We start from the raw sequence: 22716 nt of genomic DNA, 5'->3' as shown, positions 1-22716 counted from the left end.
TTTTATTATTTAAAATAATATAAATCTGTAAGTTACTGATTACGTTAATATTGTTAGTTTTTTGAATTTTAATATAATTATCCAAATTTAAAAAAATGTAGTACATTAAATACAAGTATTTTAGGGATTTCAGTACAATTAATCTTACCTGATTTAGTTGATTTGAATGAACGAGGAAGAATAAAATAAAACAGTGATTACAATGGCCAAAAATTTGTATTTATTTATATTTTTATCCCCTCTGAGTGAGGGTGGGGGCATTCCGAAAGTACAAACAGATTCGGATTTGGAAGAAAAGTAACAAATACATATTGTTTACATTTTATCAACATCTACCTATGATCAAACGTTATAAAATTACTATAATATGTATATTTGGTAATTTCACTAAAATATCTCTTGACTATTTACACGGGTACACTAACCTAAACTATAATTAGCAGCCACATTTAAAACGGTAATTGGGTAATATCACGAAAACAAAATAACCTATATAAAACATAAGCTATTACAGTCTTATATAAAATATAATTAAAGCGGTTTTGGGGAGTAAGCCTTTTTAATGTGGATTTACTGTTCTAAACCGACTCGTGATAATTACTTTACATTTCGGACGCAACACAACTTCCAAGACAATCTGCCGCTTATTAATTTTGTTCGCGATCTAATTAATCGAGCAGATCTTCTTATCAATGACACTTGTTGATTTAAATCAACATGTCAGTGTCGTTTATTTAAAATAAAATCGAAAATAGGACACATCTGAGACGTTTAAGGTTACAGTTATCCAGTTTGGTACAAAAGCTTTAATCTCCCTCAAACACTCACCTCGGCTACATTTACGAAGACTAGAACGATGAATCAAATTAGGCGGTTCAGAAGCGAAAAAACGAAACTAATAGAGCACGCCCGCGTAATTTACTACACTTAACCTAGTTTGCAAATAAATGGAACCAGAGCTTTGGCAAAAACTTAAAACAAACCTAAGCAAATATGGTATAGACAACCGAATATAGTCTCACTACGCTTGATTAACTGGCAAATCTGTAATTTTGCCTTCGAAAGTGTCACTCCTTATTAGTTTAGACGTGTTGGGTGGTTCGTTTTGGATCCAAACACGTTTATCTGCAAAGAAGAATAAACAGAAAATAGAGACGGAAATCAAAACCAGCAAAAAAATAGAAAACTCGTCTTAACCAAAATGTCAAAATAGTTCTGTCTCAAAAACTAAAGTCTTCTACATTGCAGGGTTGGGCTGATTTAAATCACCTGATTTTTTTAAATAAAAATCATGATTTAAATCAAAAATAATATTTTTAAAAATGAGCAGAAAAATCAAATTTCCTGATTTTACGCAATAAACAACCGATTTTTATACAACATTTTTTTATTTTTACCGATTTGGACCCAGACGTTCGGCAATCCTCGTATTTTTAATCACTTAAAATAATTGAGTGTTTTAAATGAAAAGCGAATACGTGTTTGTTTTATTTAGTATGATATTTAAATTTGTAACTACATGTAAAAAACCTACATTGGCATTGTATCCTGTACTCTGTACTTTCTTTTTAGAATACTATGATTGTCAGATAATTTGCAATGTTAGAAACAAAAGTTATGTAAGGGTAATTCACATTATTCCACACAGAAGATTGTGGCCAAAATATGAGACTTTTAAAAAGTTTTACTTTTTTTGCTGAATGGGAAAATATTATTGCCACTTTTAAAATAATTTTTATTTTATACAGGGAGTCTTAAAATCTCTGAAAGTATAAAAGTTATGATTTTTAAATTAAACACCTTGTATATTATTGCATTTTTAGATTTTCCTTTTATTATAAAAAAGTGTGGTTAAATGCATAGCACATCTATCGTACATTGTTTTCGCGTAAATGACAACCATACGTCAAAAATTTTCACTTAAAATTCCGTATAAAGTATTAAACTTATAAAACAAGGAAAATGACTTACACATTCCTATTTTAGTTTTTTCAGTAAGCTATTTGGCAATGTCATTCTTTGGTTTGAATTAGATAATTTTTTGTTATTTAATTCAGTTTTAAATGTCTAAATAAAAAAACTTAAAAAAATATGTTGCAGCAACAAAACCATGTTCACAGTGATTTTAATTCTTCAGAAATTCGGTAAATATACGTGGAAGTAGATTTTAGAAAGTAGAAAATGAAGAATTAAAAAAAAATCAAAAAAATCATGTTTTTTTTAAAAAAATCAGTGATTTTTGATTTTTCCACCTTAAGCACTCATCATAATGTAGATTTGGTAAAGTATTTGAAACTAAGGGCTTTTTTAAAAAGGCAGAAAGATGGATACCAACCCAAAAAATCTAAGGTGTTTGAGAAGGAAGAAGTTATTAAATTTTTATCGGAAGCTCCAGATGCCAATTATTTATCAACCAAAGTAAGTTTCAGAACTTTGGATCGAATAAGTGAATAACCAAGTATTTTTGTCTAGGTTGCGGCGGTTCTTGCGATTGCCGGAGGATGTAGAAGTGACGAACTTGTGCGAATACAATTAGATGATATTGAAGATATGGGCAATAAGCTATTAGTTTCCCTTCCTGCTACCAAAACGAAGAGACCGAGATCTTTTGTGGTATCAGAACACCTGAACATGTATAGAAAATATGCTTCTTATCGTCCTTCTGGATTTGAAAGCCGAAGATTTTTCTTCAGATATTGGAGGGGTACAGCATTAAAACAAGTTATTGGAATTCATAAATTTGGTGCTATGCCACAAGAGATAGCAACTTATTTAAAACTACCAAATGCTTAGAAGTACACTGGACATTGCTTTAGAAGGATGTCTGCTACTTGGCTTGTTAATTCTGGAGCTGACATCACATGGAGGATGGAAGTCGAAAGCAAAAGTGTGATTAGTGAAAAAATTCTAGCGAATATTCCCACCTGCAGTGACAGTGGGAAGAGAAAAGATGAAACTTCTAGTTCATCGGTGTATTTGAAAAATAGTTCTAACGAAATGAACGACAAATCAATAATAATAGAAGGATGTCCTCATTTTACTGTTAATGTTTATAAATAATTATATATACTTTTGAATGTTTGACTCCAAAAATGTTAGTGTTTGGTGTTTTTTCTTAATAAATGTTAAATTTTATGTTGCGTAAACGATGTCATATTTATATTACATTACAGCCTGTAGTTAGGCACTAAAACGACAGGTTTACTGACAATCGGCGAAAAAAGATTTTTACCTTGTCCGGGTAACTGTTTTGCTTTAGACTCTTCGACGCGCTTCCACAAACTGGCAATTTTACTTGTAACTTGCTTCTTAGCGCCAGCTGGGGGCACTGCTGGAGGACTGATGACGTTATTGTTAGACCGTCGGGCCGGGCTCGGTATTCCTGTGGCTTTCCTCAAGGCGCCGTTTGGTGGCGTTCTAGATTCGTTTTTCAGACTCTGAGTGGATGAGGACGGTTGAATTTTCTTAGCAGGTTCCCTGCTATCTGCACTGGTTGATCTAAGTTTGTTTCAGAATATGATTATTCAGCGTAAAACGTTGTTTGTTATGTACTTTTTTTTTAAATTAAATTGTAATGTGTATATACTTTAAAGATAACATAACTATGTATGTACCTGTTGTAAGTACGAAGGTTCCTGCCAGTTCGGTCAGCGCTCAAAGCTTTTGCGGTACCGTTTACCTTGGCACTAGCTGGAGGAGTTGGAATTTTGGTCGAGACTGGTCGACCGATTTGACGAGCGAATGACGGTATTTTGGATGTAGCCGCAGGAGTCCTGCTTAATACAAAACAAAAACAAATTTAATGTATGGTCGAGGGCACTAAAGCACGTCATCAGTGAGTTTGACGTTTTGAAAATGCATTCGTATTTCTTAGCGATTAGTTGCGACCTGTAGCGCTCTCTTTCTAACACGCGCTTATTAACTGAACGCAATTCTGACACAAACGTGACCTTCTCGATCTCGGCGTTCAACGATTTGTGTGCGTTGTTGCCAGATTGCTTGACCGTTTGCTGTTTTTGTTTTTGTTGTTGATGACTTGCACAATGATTTGATGAACTAATTTTAACAACTTGAGAATTTTGTGGATATATCGCATATTATTCAAGTGTTTTTACGGTTAATTGGCATTATTTATTGCAGTAGTTAATAGTTATTTAGTTCGTTAGTGTGTGTCTGTGTACATATTAATATTACTTATTATTTTGGTGTTTAAGAGTGAGTGTTGTATGTTAATAAACATGGCTTTAAATAAACAAAGCCAGCAGCTTGTCGCTGCTTTATTATCATTTTTTGAACGTGAACGAGATCACGGAGGTCCCTTTATCCCTTTGGCTGCTGTGAGAGAAGTAAAACTAAAATTATTGCAATAGAGTATTTTTGTTTACCAACAGTATTTTTAGCGTGTAGCTGAAGCACTTGGGCTTGGTGTTTCTACAGTAAGTGCTATATCACAGAAAGGCATTCCGTTAAGTTCACCAAAGAAAAGTCCAGGTAGGCCAAAGTCTATTACGGACATTGCCAATATTGATGTTGCAGCTATTCGCAACTCCATATATGAGATGTATGAACAAAGTAAGTTGTTTTGTTTATTTTATGTCCGGTTCATTAATGTTTTGGTAACACTTTTTCGTAGAAAAACACATAACCATGGAAAGTATTTATGAAAAGTTAAGGAGTAAAGAAATTTTTGTTGGCGGATTAAAATCATTGTGTAAAGTGCTTCATAAAATTGGGTTTAAGTGGTTAAGAGATTGCCCCCGAAGAGGATTAATGAAACTTCCTGATATAGCTTTTAAAAGAATTCAATTCTTACGCAGGTATGTAGAAATAAAGTAACAAAATCTCTATCAATTTGTTTTTACAGATGAGACATGGATATTCCAAAATGGGACCCCAGGCTATTCCTGGCAGGATGAAAGCAAGTCAAAATTTAACTATATTTTTGTAGAAAATGCTTATCTTTTTGTTTTTAATTTTGCATGATACTAATCTTGATGCTTTTTGTCAGAATCCCATTTGGAAATTATGATTTATGTATTAGATGTTGAAACTAATGCTACTGGAATATTTAGATTCATTATTCTTCATGCGGGTAATGAAAATGGATTTATTCCGGGTGCTAAGCTCATATTTGCTTCAAAGAGTCAGTCTGGGGATTATCATGGTGAGATGAACCAGGAAAATTTTCTAAAATGGTTTCAAGAACGATTGATGCCAAGTTTAACCCAGCCTTCGCTATTGTTTTGGATAATGCACCCTACCACAATCAATTAATCAAAAAAAATCCAAACAGCAGTTGGAATAAAGCAAGTATACAGGAATGGTTAAGAAGTGAGAACGTCAACTTTAACCCAGATGTCTTTAAAAATGAATTATTAGGACTAGAAATGAATTATTTTGAATATTTGAAACAGCTTTTAATCAAATGTCAAATTTTGTGTCTTCATGGCCTCCTATTTAAGATGGAGATCTAGATTTATAATGTTTTCCATGGAATAATCCAAGAACAAAATTAATTTTGTCGACGGTGCTAGATTTTGACAACAGCGCGCTGAAAATATGGCCTACTTGATATTTTTTTCGTTTTCTGTCTTTGTCCCGCGCATGCAATTATCTACGTTTCTCTGTCAGTCACACGGTTTTCCTATGGTCGGTTTTGGATTTACCACACCTGTATGTGTAGATGACCAACAGGATGATTCAAGCAGTGAGGATAATTTTTCAGATTAATGTAACATTTCTAATTTTAGGTTATTAAGTAAATTGTATTTTAAAAATGTAAGAGTTAAAATTACGTAAGCAAAAAGAACAGATTTTTTTGTTACTTACATCTACATAACTGTTATTGTTTAAAAATGGACCTGAGACACTGCTTTGACCTATTACAAGGAAGGAAAACCATAAACGGAATTTTTTTGAGATGACACTGATTCCATAAAGAGAGACGCACTTTAAACTAAAATAATTAGATATTAGATCTGCTTGTTAACATTGCTATATTGCACATTCAAGTTAAAATATTTATGTAATTATTACTTATTTGCAATTATGCAGATTTTTAAACTAATTATAAGTAGTATAATAATTGTTAGTTCTAAGATAATAACTTTTAATTAAAATATTAAATTTAAATAATTTTTTTGATTTTGCTTTTAGAAGCACAAGATAGTTTTAGCAATTTTCAAAAGGATTAGGAAATAAACCTGAATATTGACTTATAATGTTATTCAAAATTATCTGTTAAAAAACTGCCTCAACTTCTATATGTATATGAAGTAAATAAAAACAAAATTTATGTAAAGTTCAGGTTTTAATGAAGAAACTAAACATCTGGCAACGTGGCGCGTTAAACGTCAATGACGTGCATCGCTCTCATTAATGCCCTCGACCATATACTGCTTTTTTACTAAAAATAGTTTAACAACATTTGTCTAAGATGGCGTTTTCGAATTTAGTACCAAAAAGTTGAAAAACTGTTGCTATGATGCCATAATTGCCTAGAAGTGTGTAGTAAAGTGAACAATCTTAACACTGCTATGGTCGTAAGTTGACAAACAGCCAACCCAGCAGATTATGGCCGCATTCATTTGTACGCTCCATGGAGCGTGCAGAGCTTTTTTGACGTCACAATGACGTAGTTTGACAATTGGTCAAATTATGGTTTTGCCAAATTAAACGTAAAAAACGCTCTACTAGCTCCATGGAGCTTGAAAACGAATGCGGCTTATACTTTCGGGACTGTCATAGTGACATTTTAGATATTGTCAAAATGTTACGCATCTAAAATGTCTTCAATTACATGTACAAACATGTAAAAAGATAACATCATTCTCAAAAGGTAAAATTCCATCTATACTTAATCTAACTTTAGCTAACTAACTTAACGAAATAAAAACTTACCTTGGCGATTGTTTAGTTGGCGTATCGTCCTTGGTAAAGGTCCCCTGTCTTTCCAAAGGTGGCGTGCTAGACGCCGCATGCTTAGGACTGCTACTGGCGCTGCTGTTTCTGCTTGTAGCCCCAGTTTTCGTGTTGTTTGCTCCTGGACTGTTCCTGGATAATCCGTAGCCGCTCGACTTTACTTGACTGGACACGGGAGGCCTACCTGGTGTTGTAACTTTTGGCTTCGTTTCAATGACATTTTTCAATGCAGCTCCTAAATTACAATACAACTTCTACAGTAACTTGCAAAGAGTTACAACAAAATTGTTTTCTCTTTTCAAGATGTGTTTATGGAATTAAATCGGTTTATTTGTGTATAGTGACATTTGGAAATGCAATTTTATAACGAAACAAGCAATAAAAACTAAATGAGTTACTTACCTGATTTAAAAGTAGAAGACACATTTTTCACAAGGTTAGAAGGTGCCATCGTTTTAGCGGGTTTAATAGTCTTTGGAGTTACTCTATTACTCAGACCTGTCTTGGAGTACAACGGTTTTCGTCGGCCTCGTACGCCTTTCGGTTCTTCTTCAACCTCCCGTTCTGTGGTCTCGGTGGGTTTCACAATTTTCGGTTTTGTGACCGGTTTTTCTTCGTCCGAGTGCTCCTCGTTGCTTTCCGATTCCGGTTCTTGCCATTCAATGGGCGGAGTGCACAACGGACTCAGCGTCTCAATCGGACCAGATCGGACTGAATCTAATTTTTTGACAATTCCGATTTGTTCGGAATCTTCGTCGTTCGATACCAAACTTAGCGTTTCACTATCCAACATTTCATCCTACAAAAGAAAATATAAATTCAACCTTCGTAAAAAGTCAACTCAGTTTCAGGTTTCTCGCCTACACGAAATTAATATCCAAGACCTAAATATAATTATCGACAGCAATCAAGTTATTTACGAAGATCAGATTAAATACTTAGGAGTTATTTTGGACTCAAACTTAAATTTCTTAAAGCATAGCATGCTGATTATATAACTAGGAAATTTGCAAAAAAAGTGAGTTTTATTGCAAGAATTGGAAAACAACTGTCCATGGAAACCAGGTTCATATTGTATAACAGCATAGCTGCTCCCCACCTAGAGTTTTGCTCTACACTGTTGTATGGTTTACCGTCATACAAAGTAAATCAAATACAAATTGTACAAAATAGGGCGATGAGATCCATTTTAAAATTTAACCGTTATACTCCTGTTGCCACAATGTTTAACGTTTTAAAGATTTTATCCGTCAAACAAAAGATTTTATTTAGCGTTTATGTTTTAGAGATTTATGACAATTATTTTGCCGATTGTCACGTGACCGTCTAGCTAAATAGTGTTCTAAAATCACGTGACAACTGTCACTAACGTCAATACTGTCAAACTATGCTCTAAAGTTTCAAAAATCAGGGTTTAGAAACGTTTTCTTGTACTATTTGATATAAAACGTGTTTTTGAGATTTTTGATAGTTATTTTGACAATTGTCCCGTGACCGTCTAGCTAAATAGTGTTCTACAATCACGTGCCAACTGCCACTAACGTCAAAACTGTCAAACTATGCTCTAAAGTTCCGAAAATCAGGGTTTAGAAACATTTTTTTGCAGTATTTGATATAAAACGAGTTTTTGAGATTTATTACTGTTATTTTGACAATTGTCACGTTAGCATCTAGGTAAATAGTGTCTAAAATCACGTGACAACTGTCACTAACGTCAAAACTGTCAAACTGTGCTCAAAAGTTGTAAAAATCAGGGTTTAGAATTTTTTTGCAGTATTTGATATAAAACGTGTTTTTGAGATTTATGACAGTTATTTTGATAATTGTCACGTCACCGTCTAGGTAAATAGTGTTCTACAATCACGTGACAACTGCCACTAGCGTCAAAATTGTCAAAGTATGCTCTAAAGTTGCAAAAATCAGGGTTTAGAAACGTTTTCTTGTACTATTTGATATAAAACGTGTTTTTGAGATTTTTGATAGTTATTTTTACATTTGTCCCGTGACCGTCTAGCTAAATAGTGTTCTACAATCACGTGACAACTGCCACTAACGTCAAAACTGTCAAACTATGCTCTAAAGTTCCGAAAATCAGGATTTAGAAACGTTTTCTTGCAGTATTTGATACAAAACGTGTTTTTGAGATTTATGACAATTATTTTGACGATTGTCACGTGATCGTCTAGCTAAATAGTGTTCTACAATCACGTGGCAACTGCCACTAACGTCAAAATTGTCAAACTATGCTCAGAAGTTGCAAAAAAGGGTTTGGAAACGTATTCTTGCAGTATTTTATACAAAACGTGTTTCTGAGAATTATGACAGTTATTTTGACAATTATCACGTGATCGTCTAGCTAGATAGTGTTTTACAATCACGTGACAACTGCCACTACCGTCAAAACTGTCAAACTGTGCTCAAAAGTTGTAAAAATCAGGGTTTAGAATTTTCTTGCAGTATTTGATATAAAACGTGTTTTTGAGATTTATGACAGTTATTTTGATAATTGTCACTTCATCGTCTAGCTAAATAGTGTTCTATACAATCACGTGACAACTGCTACTAACGTCAAAATTGTCAAACTGTGCTCAAAAGTTGCAAAAATCAGGGCTTAAAAAAGTTTTCTTGCAGTATTCGATATAAAGAGTGTTTTTGAGATTTATGATTTTCACAATGGTCACGTGACTGCCTATCTAAAATATCCTTTAAAACCACGTGATATCTGTCACTTTATCTACCGCTTTTTGACTGCTTATTCTGCCGCCATTAAATATTTTGACTTGGCAACACTGGTCGTAACACACTTTTCACTTTTTGATAAAACGGAACGTATATTTATATGTTTTTCTGAAAATTTAGTTTCTGGTCACCCTTTAGAAACTGAAATTCTTGAAGAAACCAAAAACGAGACTGACATCTGATGATAAAAATGTAAATTTGTATATTGCTGATACTTCTGATATTATAACATGTACGTCTCTGATTAAAAGCTGGCTAACTAACCACAAAAAAGAAAAAATATCCTATATATATGTGATAGAACGAACATTTTTAAAAATGTACATAGTTATAATACTCGTCAATGTCTCGATTTTATATTGCCTGATAGATGCAACACCGATCAAATGCTTAACACTGTTTTAAATAGAGGATTGTATGATTTTAATTTGTTGCCCCTGAATATTAAGAAATGTGAAATCCTAGATGCTTTTAAACAAGTAAGTTTTAATCGAATGTGTACACATATTTATAATTTTTCTTAAATTATTTTTTTATATATATTTTGTGAATGGTTTTTGTATATAGCAAGCGCTAAATAAAGTACATTATTATTATTTGTAATATTTGACCATTATAATACTTACATGCAGTAATTTACTGTCTCTGATAGTTTTCAAGACTAGATTCGCCTCCTTTTCTACTAATGAGTGGATATCACTGGTTGGTGGAGATGCTGAAAGCAATTCGGGAGATCCAAAAGTGCTGTCATATAACGTTTGTGTTTTAAATCTGAAATCAGAAATTTGTATTGTAAAATGAATAATATCACAGTATAACAGTCAAACATACCTCTCTCGATTCTCTAAGCGTTTCTGTATGAAATTCCGCCTAATACTCAGCTTGGTCCTAGTCGGACTAGGAGATCCAGAACTCGTAGTTTCCGCCACTTTTCTCTCGACTACCTTACTGTCTGATTGGCGTTCTTTCCTCGACTTCACTGTATAGGTAAGTGTACCGTCAGCGGTCGATTCAATCGCTTCAGATCGATCACCATTGGCCGTCGTGTAGCCTTCAGTTGGAGATTCAGCGTCGTCTTCCGATTCACGCTCTTTACTCTCCAGCTCGATGGATTCTTGCATGACTTTCTCCGCGGCCACCACATAAGTTTTGTATCTGTCTCTAGCTACGTTTCTGCGCTGTTTGCTCATCATGTTTTTGTTCGATGATTTGCTCAGTTTTTTCGGGCTGTTTTCTGCGCTGCTAATGTCCGTTTGTATCGGAGTGACACTGTTCGCGTCACTAAATTCACTAGTGTCGACCTGATACGAGAAAAAAGAGAACTAAATGAATTAAGAGATAGAGAAAAACAATTATCTTGTCCCAACTCTATTTAGACGCTAATTTTCTCCATTCATTATTTAGAAAGAGACTTTCAATGACAATTTGCATGCGCGGGAGGAAGACAGAAAACGAAAAAAATATCAAGTAGGCCGTATTTTTAGCGCGCTGTTGCCAAACGCCGTAAGTATCCAATGCCCTCGACAAACTTAGGGGTAGGGCATAATTTTGCATCAGTGTTGTCAAACTGACTTATAATTATTTAGATAACTTTGTTATCAGAACATTCCATTTACTTTTATAACATATTTAGGAATAATCCAACAACAAAATTTAAGTTTGTCGAGGGTATTGGAAACCTACGGCGTTTGGCAACAGCGCGCTAAAAATATGGCCTACTTGATATTTTTTTCGTTTTCTGTCTTCTTCCCGCGCATGCAATTAACCACGTTTCTCTGTCCGTTACACGGTTTTCCTACGGTTGCTTTTGGATTTACCACACCTGTATACACAGGGTGAAGCATAAACGTACTTTTGACATAAACTTCTTTTTTCCAATGGAACGTCCTGTATTTTCTTGGAGGTTTAGAGCCTCCTTAAATACCCAATACAATGTATAACACTTTTTTTTTCTAATTTCAATACTTTCTGCGAGAAAACCACAATAGCATTATTGTATATTCAATATTACTGGTATGTTGTAACTACATATTCACTTGAAAGTTTTTGACGAAAAGAGTGACAGTGACATAATAATTACGTTTTATTGGTTGTTGATTAAGCAAACAAGAGAATAAAAAAAACCAGTAATATTAAATATGCAATAGTGCTTTTGTGACTTTCTTGCAAAGTATTGAAATTAGAAAAACAGTGTTATACACTGTTGATTGGGCATTTAATGAGGTAACTAAATTTCCAAGAAAATACAGAACATTCAATTGAAAAATGTCAAAAAGTACGTTTTTGCTTCACCCTGTAAGGTAATTACATACTGTTATCGCGGACTGAGTTTACCCGTGAGTCATCCCCAATGAGTAAAAAGAACAAGTATCAGGAGGTAACAATAATACAAATTATAACCCGTTTGTGCATTAAGCGAGGGGGACGGAAGTTGATTGCGCATTCGCCTACTGCGCAGTTGAATTGACGCAGTCATTGAAAGTTTGGAGTTTCAAACCCGCAAAAATTTGTTGTTTGTATTTGTTGTAGTATAGTGTTAGTTTGTTTTGTTTGTTTGTGGTTCTTTAACAGTTGAGTTTTGCAAATTTAAATTAAGTTGTACAGTGGACAAGATTAAATTTAGATCTGATAGTGCCAACCGGAAGTTGACGGCCGCCATATTACTCCCCCCGCCTCCCCCTTATTTCTGTCCCCCTCTTTGATTGCTATTGCTCCTTCCTGCTATGTTTACATTTTTTTTATTCATTGGTCATCCCCCTGTGATTTAGAAGTAGACATGCATTATTGACTTTATCCTTGTCTAATGTTCACTTTCAGAAAGGGTAAATATCTAAGTGAATGTCTTCCAAAAAAAACATTTACTGATTAACGCTTCTATTTCAGTCATTGTCAGTTTGACAACCATCGAAATTTATTTGATTTGTTTACTATTAATTATTTTCCGTTTCTTTGTGTTGTTAAGTTTTCTATTTACCTCACCACCACAGTTTTTTTAAAAGCTATTGTTTCTACGCTTTTAACATTCTGTAAGTACTTTCATAATATTATTATTAATATTTTTATTTTTTTTATGTCGGCTGTCACGATCTAACCAAAATTGGCACAATTACTAACCTGTTTTGAAAAATAAGTGGGAGTGTCTATTATGGTTTTTATTTAGTCATTTGGTTTTTCGTAAATTCGGCATTACTTACTATTACAGTATTTTTTTAGAAAATGCCTGGAAAAATTCTCCACAGACAAGCCCAGCAGTTAATTCTTAACCTTTGTGAATATTTTGAATTGGAAAAAACCAATGGAGGACCTTTAGAAGCTTTATCATCTGTTCAGGAAGAAAATAAGAAATTTTAAGACTTTACATATTCTTACTGATGTATTTTTTTTGATACTAGAAGGTCGCAGCTGCTTTGAAAATTTCCCGCAAAACTGTTTATTCGATTCGGAAAAAGCAAGCAAGTAATCTTATGATTTCCTCACCTAGAAAACGTAAATCGAAATGTTATCGACGGGCCAAGACCACTGATTTATCTGAAAGCATTAAAATGGATGTTCGAAATACATTATATGATATGTACAACGATAGTATGTTAATAATAGTAAAATATATCTACTTTTGTAAGAAACATCTATTAACATTTCATTGTTTCCAGAGACTGAGATTTTTGGGTTGCATTATAGATTTTTCATAAAAATTTCTTGAAACATTAATAATAAAGTCATAGAAAAAATAAAATAAGCGTCTAAAATGTTTTCCAGCGGATTTAAAGTAAAATAAGTGGATTGCAACCTGAAAATGAGATATGAGATACTACAGCATCACTCAGAATGTCTTATTGAATTTTTAATTTGTTGAATTTATTTTAGAGAAACATGTAACCATCCAGAACCTAAATCAAGAGCTTAAAGTTAAAGAAATACTACATATTGGTGATACATCTTTGCGAATTTTGGTAAATAAATTAGGTTTCAAATTTAGACGGAATTCTTGAATCCAAACGGAGACTTCTCATATATAAAAAATGTTATTTCGGTCAAGATATTTTTGATTTGCTTTGGTATAAGGTTGTTTTAGTGCAAATTTGCAGCCAAAGATCTCTACTTTCTGACTGACAATACACGCAAAATTTTAAACGTGACGAAGCTTTAGACGCGCCCTTTTCTATAATACGAACACAACAGGTTTGTTGACGAAAACTTGATTTGATTCATATGATTATAAATGACGTAGCCTTCGTGACGCACGGGTAAACTCACTCCGCGAGAACAGTAAGCAATTAGGTAATATCATAAGTAAATTATCATTGAAAGCCTTTTCTTAATTAATGATCTTTTTTCTCTGAAATGTACAGAGACCGAGAAATTTAGCGTGTGAGTTGGGCCACTCTGTATAGGAATCTTGCTTCAGGTACAAGCTAATGCAAAGATTAATAAGGAATGTTTATAGAATTTAATGGGCAATCCTACACCGTTTTAACAACAATACATTTTTATTTGGAGTTTGAGTTATTTTCCGAAAAACCGCGCATTTTCAAAAAAGTGCTGTATTATCTTGATTTTTAAACAATTCCAAATTTAACTTAAACACTGCTAGAACAACTTTTTAAGTACTATCTTCTTGTACATTTTGTTTTCAATTCCGACGTTTCGGTTTTGATTTAAAATGAATTGATTGCACTTACCTGTAGGGTGTTGTCGACATCGACCACATGCGTTAGACAATCCTCAAACGCGGCAGTGTCCGTCACGATAACTTCGGTAGGAACATCAGCCAACGAATTGCACATGTCTGTGATATCGTTGAAAATCGACGGGGGATTAACCATCTCCAAATCAGCCGTCAAACTGTTCAAACCCGAACTGACGAAGGGCTGTTTGACGTTGAAAATCGGGTGTGGCCCATTGTCGCGTCCGTTTCTGAAATCTTCGCGCGGCAAACTGGCAACGCTGCCAATACTATTGTCTGCCTCTAAACAGTCGGACATTTCCATGCTGTTGTTTTCCAAGCTGTCCCGACTCGAGGCGCGATTTAATGAATTACTAAGAGCTCGTTTGACAAGTAGAGTTCGTTTCCTGGTCGCCAGTTTAGGGCTTTTTGGGGGACACTTGTCCGTTGCTATCGCGCTATTTGTCAGAGAGTTTAACTGAGACGGTGGACGTACCGAATCCAAGTTTAGAGATCTAACACTGCTGCAGCTGTGCGTCATTTCAGCTTCTTGTCTTAACACCTAAAGGAAACTTTAAAAAGTGTCTTTCTTTAAAATCTTTCTTCAAAAAGCTTACCGTTGCTATTTTAGTAGCTTCGATAGCAATCAGCGTGCTCTCGGTCATAGTGGTGGTGTTAATAGAAGAAAAATCGTCACTAGGTCTGTCCACAACGTCTTCTCTCACACTGTCATCCTCAAAAGTGACTACGTTTGGACTGCTTCCCGAAATCGTGGGAAAAGTAATCTCGTTCCGAGAAGTGTCCATTTCAGTCCAACTATTGTCGTCGTTATTAGACAGCTTGGACTTATCCTTATTCAAATGACTGGCCTTACTTACTAACTCGGCGGTAAACCTTTGATTTTCATTTCTATTATTTTATAATAATTTTCAGTATTGACATTAAAAATACCTGTCAAGCGACTCGATCATAGCATCGGGATCAAGCATCCGATTATCGGCTAAATTGCCCGACTCCTCACAGCTCTTGGTAAACGCCAGACCGGCGCAATTGTCCGAATTCGAATAAGTAAAGTCGCCTTCGAAGCTGCCCTCCAAAAACTGATTGCCTGATTCGCTAGATCCATTCCTCGTTTGATCTGCAGTCATTTTCATATAAATTTTAATTCGAAAAGACGCGAATAAAGTAGAAACGTACCGGGAGAGCAAGTCTCGCCTGAAAGCGACAATCTGTCCTGCAGAGTGTCTGTCCCTGTTCTCGCCCGCACTCGCGGGTCCCATTGGCCTAGGCTGACGGGACTCTCTGCTATGACGTTCCGTTTTTGTTGTGCGGGTCCTACAATGACCAATTATAATTTCAACTAAGTATAAGTAGGTTTAAGAAGAAATATAGAATTCTATCTTAAACTGTTGTATGCACCGAAGAGCAGGAAATATCATTCAATCTGTGTTTAGATTTCTTTGGTACATAGTATAGCAAAACATCAATGATACCAATCCATGTTGGTCAGTATGGCATAAAAATGATAATAATCAGAAATAATTTTCTTCTACGCCTCTCATTGGGTTTATAAATGTATTTGTTGTGTGTAATTCTGTCAGAAATATTAAAGGAGCTGTCAGTTTGAGCTTTGGTTTTGGACAAGTTCTTTTTTGGAATAGCTATTTATGTACCAAGGGCGTTAGAGAGAACATAAGGTCCTGAAGGCCGAACAGCCAATCAAAATGGCAAAAACTAGACGAAATTTTAGAAAATATAAAAGAAAAAGCAGCAAAAGCTAACGATAGTGTTTATTACCTAAAAAGTCACGAGCATCCTAGGATAGGGGATACGAAGTTTTTATGGTATGAAAGTATAAAAATTCCATTGCTAATATTAAAAACGGTTTCAGAGCGTTATGATAATGCCCGAATATAATATGCCCTCAGGTTGTTTTGAACACTAGAACCTACTCCGTTTCCAAGGTATTATTATTTATTCATAATGTTTAGGTGAAACATAAAGTAATTTTTGACCGTTAGACGATTTTTCTTGACCAATTCGTCTTCATCCTTCAACCATCACTGACAATGAAGTGCCTATACAACCCCCAGCCATAGAGTATGTAGGGTTTTCAGAATGCTGCAGAACAATGATATCTATTAATTAGCATTTGATGCCCCATCGAGAAGAAAAGGCATTTCCTTTTAATCTACTTTTTTCACTAACACCTGCAAAAACACTGTGTTAGGCCACTATTGACCATAAAGACAATTAACGTCCTACCATCAAAAGCACTTTAAAAAATGCAAGGAACAATAAGTACGGGATTTTTTTATTTGCGCTTTCCTACAGCCCCTGATGATATGTTGTTGAGCATTTAGATTTCTTTTGTCAAAAGTTGTGACATTTGCGTACAGGGTGTACGTATTAGTGGCCACTAACACGTGTGTAAGTACGGAAATAACCGAAAACGGTAAATAGTATACATTTGCTATTATCTTACCTTCTTCTACGCCTGCCACCGTTGTTGACGTTTCGGGACGATGTGAGTTTACTTGCGGTAGTACCGCCGTGTTCCTGGCAACAGACGCAGCATTCACGTTTTTTGACTTGGTATCGATATTGGAAACGATTGGTCGTCTCTCGACAAGTGGTGATATCCTGGTATTTGGTTTAAACGATGATTCTAAAACAGCAGTAGTAAAGGTTAATAATAAAATGAATCATAAAAAATTCCTACATTTTAAAAAATGATTTTTTCAAATAAGTTCTGTGATATTAAACAAAACAGAATTTAAACACAATTCAAAATTTAAGTTATTCTCTTCTATATGAACAATAAATAATCAGTATAACGTACTTTCCATTAAATAATCCCATAAATGAAAATCTGTCCTCTACTGGGGTGATCTCAATATTATCACTACATTCAGCACGTTTAGTTTAGTATTTTTATGTTGTTACTAGGTGTAAAGTAAACGTTGAAAGATGTGTGTTTTCAGAAAATAATCTTGATATACTTGTCCTTCACGTTTTATCGCGTAAAATGTGCAATATTACTTTTTTGCCAAATTTTCCTTTTAAGCTTTCAATTAAATACTTCTTTGGGTAAAATCCTCCAGGGTCTCAGGGAATTATCATTTTCAAAGCAAAATTTTGCAAAATACAATCTATGCACAAATTACCCGATAAACTTAAACGTTTCAAAATAGGTATAACCAATATTAAATAAAAAATATTAGCTAATTTAAGTACAATTGGCTCACCCGATCTAATATTACTGCTACCACTTGGCATTCCAGCCTGAATGCACTCATTTAGTAGCGCTTCCTCTTCCTGTTTATCTAAAGTAGTAGGCATGCCAGTTAAAATGCATTCTTCCAAAAGAGCACCCTCTTCAGAAGCTAACGAGCTCACAGACGAAAAAGATTCCCTGCGACGCGACCTGTCTAGCTGTTGAGATTCCAGAACAGCGCCACCTAAATCATCAAACTATCCTGACCAGTTCTTTACTAAGTATGCTACAACTACTAGTACTGGATATTTCAAAATACCTGAAGGTTTTTGACTAGGTCCGGCCTGCAGTTCTTTTCCGGCCTTGGCAGATCTAGAAAAACCAAACAAAGCTTTGAAGACAAAAACAAAAAACGGTAGTGAGAACAACATTTTAAATGATAATAATTACCTAAATATTAAACTTGTCTATTTGTTAAATAATAATCGACGTAGCATCATATGATGGGATTAAACGTTGTGATAACTCCGATAAAATATACACCTAAACCCTAAAACTGCCAATCAACTTTCGAACGCTGGTATAAATCAGGGTTTCGCTTTGTTTAGGTACAAAATAATACAAAAACACGACCTTCTCTCGGTAAACGACCATAAAAGGTAGAACGCGTGTAAGTATACAATTAAGGTTAATAACGAACGACAGTGATTCACTAGGAAATCGGTGATTTGTTTAAAAGTTTTAATGTAAAACCCGTTACTGACATATGGAAAATTGTGCATGTTATTTTGTCACAGAAGGCAACCAAAAGATAATAAAGCTTAAACATAACCAAACTACTGTTTGATAACTACTGAAATAGTCACAACTGTTTGATATTAGATATATACAGGGTGATGGGTACATAGTTTTTATGTTTTTTAACAGAATTGATTATGTAATGATGTAAACATTTGTTTTTCTATGCAAGTCGTATCACCAGATTAAATTGTTTATTAAAGTAATTTGATAACCATTTTTTTTTTAGATAACAAACTTATTTAGTAAAGTCCAAGTTAACTTACGGTTTCGGTCCGGCAACACTGCCGTCGACTGTCAAATCGCTAAGGCTGGATCGCAACGAGTACTGGTACGGACTGTCCTCAACTTCGTATCTGGCTACCTCGTCCGCGGCTAAATATGGCGGCAACGAGGCCGGACACATGCGACGTCGATCTCGATCGTCTTTAAACTTGGCCTCGCGAATATCGCGACCTTTCCGCCTCGACATATCGATCCGTGCTGACGCTGACCGCCCGTCATTACGATCGTATTCGTAAGCGGGCGGCATTTTTATGGATTCTTCGGAATTTCGCGAGCTTCTGGACGCTAACAGCTTAGGTTGCGGTGGCGGACCTGCGGTATCGATTTCAATTTGCTAGAGTGCATCCAGGGATAAAGTCAAATACATTTTTAAAATATTGAGTAACCGGAACTCTTTATACCCAGTTGAGTTTGCTAGCTAACTAGGGGAGTTATTCGCTAAGACGTATTTATTTTATGTATTATTTATATCAGGTTAATTAGCCATCAATATCTCGAAAACAGTTACGTTTTGACATATGCAATGTTTTATAAAATATGTTCAGAATTTTGCAAGGAATTCACAAACTTTATAATATATGAAGCATTCTTTTTGAAAAAGTCAAGTTTAGTATAAAAAATGCGCAACAAAAAATTTTAATAAAAAAATATTCCTTGAGTTTTACGAAACTACTACTAACGAATTGATTTCATAGTATTGCCGTTCACTGTATATGTATTACAATAATTTTTAGTTACCACTCCAAAATTGTCACGTTTTTCTTGTTTCATATTTTGTAATGCAACATTTCACTTCCTAGTTTTACTATTTTTCACTTTAATTTTAATCACTAACTTCGTCAATAAGTAACTGCGTCTGCACACAATAAAGTACAATTTGATAATATAAAGAACACAACACGTCTGTAGGCAAGCGGAAGCATTCAATTTGCAATACAACTTTGCAAGAACGAGAAAATTAACAGGACTTACAGCTATCAGAAATATAACAATTTTTTCTTTTTCCTTAATAGAAAGAAAAAAAAAACAAAAAGGCAATTCCGTTTTGTAAAACCTGATCTACTCTCATTTTGACAGATGTCCGTAGGCAAGCGGAAGCATTCAATTTGAAATACAACTTTGCAAGAACTAAAATTAACAGGACTAACAGCTATCAGAAATACCAGGTGTACCGGTATGAAATGAGCGTTAGGATACAATTGTGTCGGTAGGGATTATTCGTTGTGAACGGGCCTTAATTTTTTTTCTGTTTGGTTGGTATGACATCTGTCAAACATAACCAATAACCTTCCAGTCATTGAACAAACAACATCATATTTTTTATTGTGTTGAAAATGGCAAATTTTATACCGGAAAGTGATGATTTGCGGAAAGCATTGATTTTTTGTTTCCATTTGAAGAAAAGTGCTGCAGAGTCGCATCGAATGCTTGTCGAGGCATATGGTGATCATGCTCTATCAGAAGCAACATGCAAAAGATGGTTTCAACAGTTCAGAGATAATGATTTTGATGTGAGAAATGAAGAACGTGGAGGACCACCAAAAAAGTTTGAAGACGCCGAACTGCAAGCAATATTGGATGAAGATGATACTTTGAGTCAAAAGCAAATGGCAGAAATGTTAAATGTTAAATTTGAACCATGCATTGATCGAAAAACGACCAGAATGGGCCAGAAGACACGACAAAGTAATTTTGTTACACGACAATGCACCTGCACACAAAGCAAAAACGGTTCTGGAAACAATCAAAGCACTTGGCTGGGAGCTGCTACCCCACCCGCCGTATTCACCAGACATGGCCCCTTCCGACTACCATTTGTTTTCATCGATGGGACACGCATTGGCAAAGCAGCACTTCGATTCCTACGCAGAAGTCGAAAATTGGGTGTCTGACTGGTTCGCTTCAAAAGACGAACATTTCTATTGGCGTGGTATCCACAAATTGCCAGAAAGGAGGTCAAAATGTGTAGAAAGCAATGGTCAATACTTCGAATAATTTTTTTTTACTTTCCCATTCAAAATTAGTGTTTTATTTTCACAAGAAAACGCTCATTTCATACCGGTACACCTGGTATAACAATTTTTTCTTTCTCCTTAATAAAAAGAAAAAAAAAAACAAAAAGGCAATTCCGTTTTGTAAAACCTGATCTACTCTCATTTTGACAGATGTCAAATAACGACCATGTAACCTTTCATTTCGATCTGATTTACCATTTTGATGAAACTCTCAATTATTAATTTCACACTACATGTACGATGTTGCCAAATTTGGGTTTGATGAACGTGATTTTTGATAAACAAACAACTTGACTTGAAAGTTGGGAGACTTAACTTACTTTTAACCAGAATTGTTCTTATTAACTTGGCTTACTGAACTCCCTTTGTGATGTATTAACTGTGAGTTGGCAAATTTCACTTAACAGTATGATAAACAGTGAATAATCACTTCGTTTAGAGACAAATTGCGTTCTTTAGGATTACAAATTCAGTTGGAAAAAGTATTGTCAGTGTATTATAAAATTCCGGCTTTAAAAATTACGAAACTTACCTTTACAATCTGTCTTAGGTTTGGGCATGCCAGACTGAATGCACTCAGCTAAGATATTCTCGTTTTCGGTGGACAAATTGCTGGAATCGTCCGAGAAATCGCTCACTTTGCTTTTACTGTCATTCGGTATGGTTAAGGTGCTCAAATTTGAATTAGACCCTGGAACAAAAAGTTTGTGTTTTAATATTGCAAAAAAAATATAATACTACCATGGTAAATTATTTTACAAAATTAAAATAAAATGCCAAACTTACCAACTCGACTCAATTCAGCTGGCGTATCTTCCGTACAATACGTTTTAGTCGGATCTTGAACTACAACATTTGGAGTTTGAACTGGTAAACGTCGGTAGTTAAACGTGGACAATGGAAGTTTAGTGAGAGTTGAACTGGCGGTCGCTTGAGATCTGAAACGAACAGAAATCTATAGAAACAATCTCCTTAATCTTCTTTAAAAGTTACATATTCGATCGCATTCCCTCGTTTATGCAGGCTGCCAAAATATCTTCATCCCCCTCCGAATCGTCATTGAGATCGTCCGAGCTCTCCTTTTCCTTCTCTTTATCCATGTCAGTCTTTTCTTGTTGTTCGCTTTGGCCGCAATCCGAACTGCCGCTCACTACACGATTCTCCGTTGGAGTCTAAAAACCTTGCTCGTGAATAAACGGTAATTTTCGTTAGCATCAAACTAACCTTGGTTGAATTAGTATTATCATCGTCATGATCGTCAATAGTGAGACTGCTCAAGCTGGTGGCGGTGGAAAACTGGATCGGAGTACTCTCTTCTTTAAATTTGGTGACGTTATCTTCAAATACGCTGCTTTTAACTCGTTGCTTATTGTCCACAAGGTGTCTGGGTAGTTTTGATGAACTGGGAAACTCCAATTTTTGTTTGGAGGATCGCGGACTTGATGGCACTGTTTGCGTGGGAGAATCGGGCAATTCGCTTGGGGATACTATACCGCTAGTCAAACGACTGCAAAAGAGAGTAAATGAAATTTAAAAAAAAAAACAGTCAAATGTGACGAAGTATAGAATAGAAAAATGATACTCACACTGAACTTGTCCTTTTTGGAGCAAGAAATAAAGAAAGATACGTCAGATGATATATCGACGATATAGGATTTTAAATAATTAAGATTTTTAGAAAATGCAAAATAAATGTTAATCTGCGATTTGATATCTCAGTAGAGTGATAGATATAGATAAATTGCTGCATCTAGTAAATTCTTCGTAAAAACAACACAAACTACTTTTCTCTATCATAATAATGTGATAATAAAAACTAACCTAAAGTCCGATACGACGGAACTGCGATCGTCGTGTATAGAATGCTGATCGATGCTATCCAATGACGCCAATGAACTAGATCTGGAAAACATTAGGGGGGTTTGTTCGGCATAATTTACCGCCTGAAAAAAATGAGAATAATGAATAAAAACTACAAACTAAACAACCATTTTCTTTACACATTCTTGCTATGTGACTGCAAACTGTTTCTAGCAGTCAAATAATAATAACTAAGAACATTACTTGGATTGGGGTGG

General features: G+C 34.9%; 2 protein-coding genes and 1 long non-coding RNA gene across 6 annotated transcripts in view; 2 read left to right on the top strand and 1 right to left on the bottom strand.

The window, feature by feature from the left end:
* Window positions 1-197: 197 nt before the first annotated feature.
* LOC145734828 (uncharacterized) overlaps window positions 198-22716 on the bottom strand; it is a 40528-nt gene continuing 18009 nt past the window's right edge. For all 4 annotated transcript variants that reach the window (XM_081988466.1, XM_081988464.1, XM_081988477.1 and 1 more), the window contains 21 exons: window positions 22460-22581; window positions 22225-22236; window positions 21863-22145; window positions 21632-21810; window positions 21425-21576; window positions 21171-21329; window positions 18605-18935; window positions 17860-17912; window positions 17572-17784; window positions 16809-16991; window positions 15521-15658; window positions 15275-15461; window positions 14941-15232; window positions 14340-14885; window positions 10492-10961; window positions 10287-10431; window positions 7324-7720; window positions 6901-7156; window positions 3615-3776; window positions 3233-3498; window positions 198-1125 (listed from right to left, as the gene is read on the bottom strand). In XM_081988466.1, coding sequence (XP_081844592.1) covers window positions 1022-1125; window positions 3233-3498; window positions 3615-3776; window positions 6901-7156; window positions 7324-7720; window positions 10287-10431; window positions 10492-10961; window positions 14340-14885; window positions 14941-15232; window positions 15275-15461; window positions 15521-15658; window positions 16809-16991; window positions 17572-17784; window positions 17860-17912; window positions 18605-18935; window positions 21171-21329; window positions 21425-21576; window positions 21632-21810; window positions 21863-22145; window positions 22225-22236; window positions 22460-22581 — 4650 coding nt within the window. In that variant the 3' untranslated portion in view covers window positions 198-1021. The remainder of the gene's footprint in view (window positions 1126-3232; window positions 3499-3614; window positions 3777-6900; window positions 7157-7323; window positions 7721-10286; window positions 10432-10491; window positions 10962-14339; window positions 14886-14940; window positions 15233-15274; window positions 15462-15520; window positions 15659-16808; window positions 16992-17571; window positions 17785-17859; window positions 17913-18604; window positions 18936-21170; window positions 21330-21424; window positions 21577-21631; window positions 21811-21862; window positions 22146-22224; window positions 22237-22459; window positions 22582-22716) is intronic.
* LOC145734911 (uncharacterized) lies at window positions 4034-6135 on the top strand. The gene is made up of 4 exons (XM_081988563.1): window positions 4034-4346; window positions 4401-4572; window positions 4634-4817; window positions 4865-6135. The coding sequence occupies exons 1-4, from the start codon at window positions 4227-4229 to the stop codon at window positions 4866-4868; spliced, it is 480 nt and encodes a 159-aa protein (XP_081844689.1). The 5' UTR covers window positions 4034-4226; the 3' UTR covers window positions 4869-6135.
* On the top strand, window positions 18073-19006 carry LOC145734919 (uncharacterized). Its single transcript, XR_014179552.1, has 2 exons — window positions 18073-18210; window positions 18568-19006. It is a non-coding gene; the product is annotated as an uncharacterized LOC145734919 (long non-coding RNA).

The sequence above is a fragment of the Ips typographus genome, linkage group LG1 (assembly GCF_016097725.1).
Source record: "Ips typographus isolate SLU linkage group LG1, UJ_Ityp_2.0, whole genome shotgun sequence".
Classification (NCBI taxonomy): domain Eukaryota; kingdom Metazoa; phylum Arthropoda; class Insecta; order Coleoptera; family Curculionidae; genus Ips; species Ips typographus.
The sequence above is the reverse complement of the archived record's forward strand: the minus strand, read 5'-3'. Positions and strand labels throughout refer to the sequence as shown.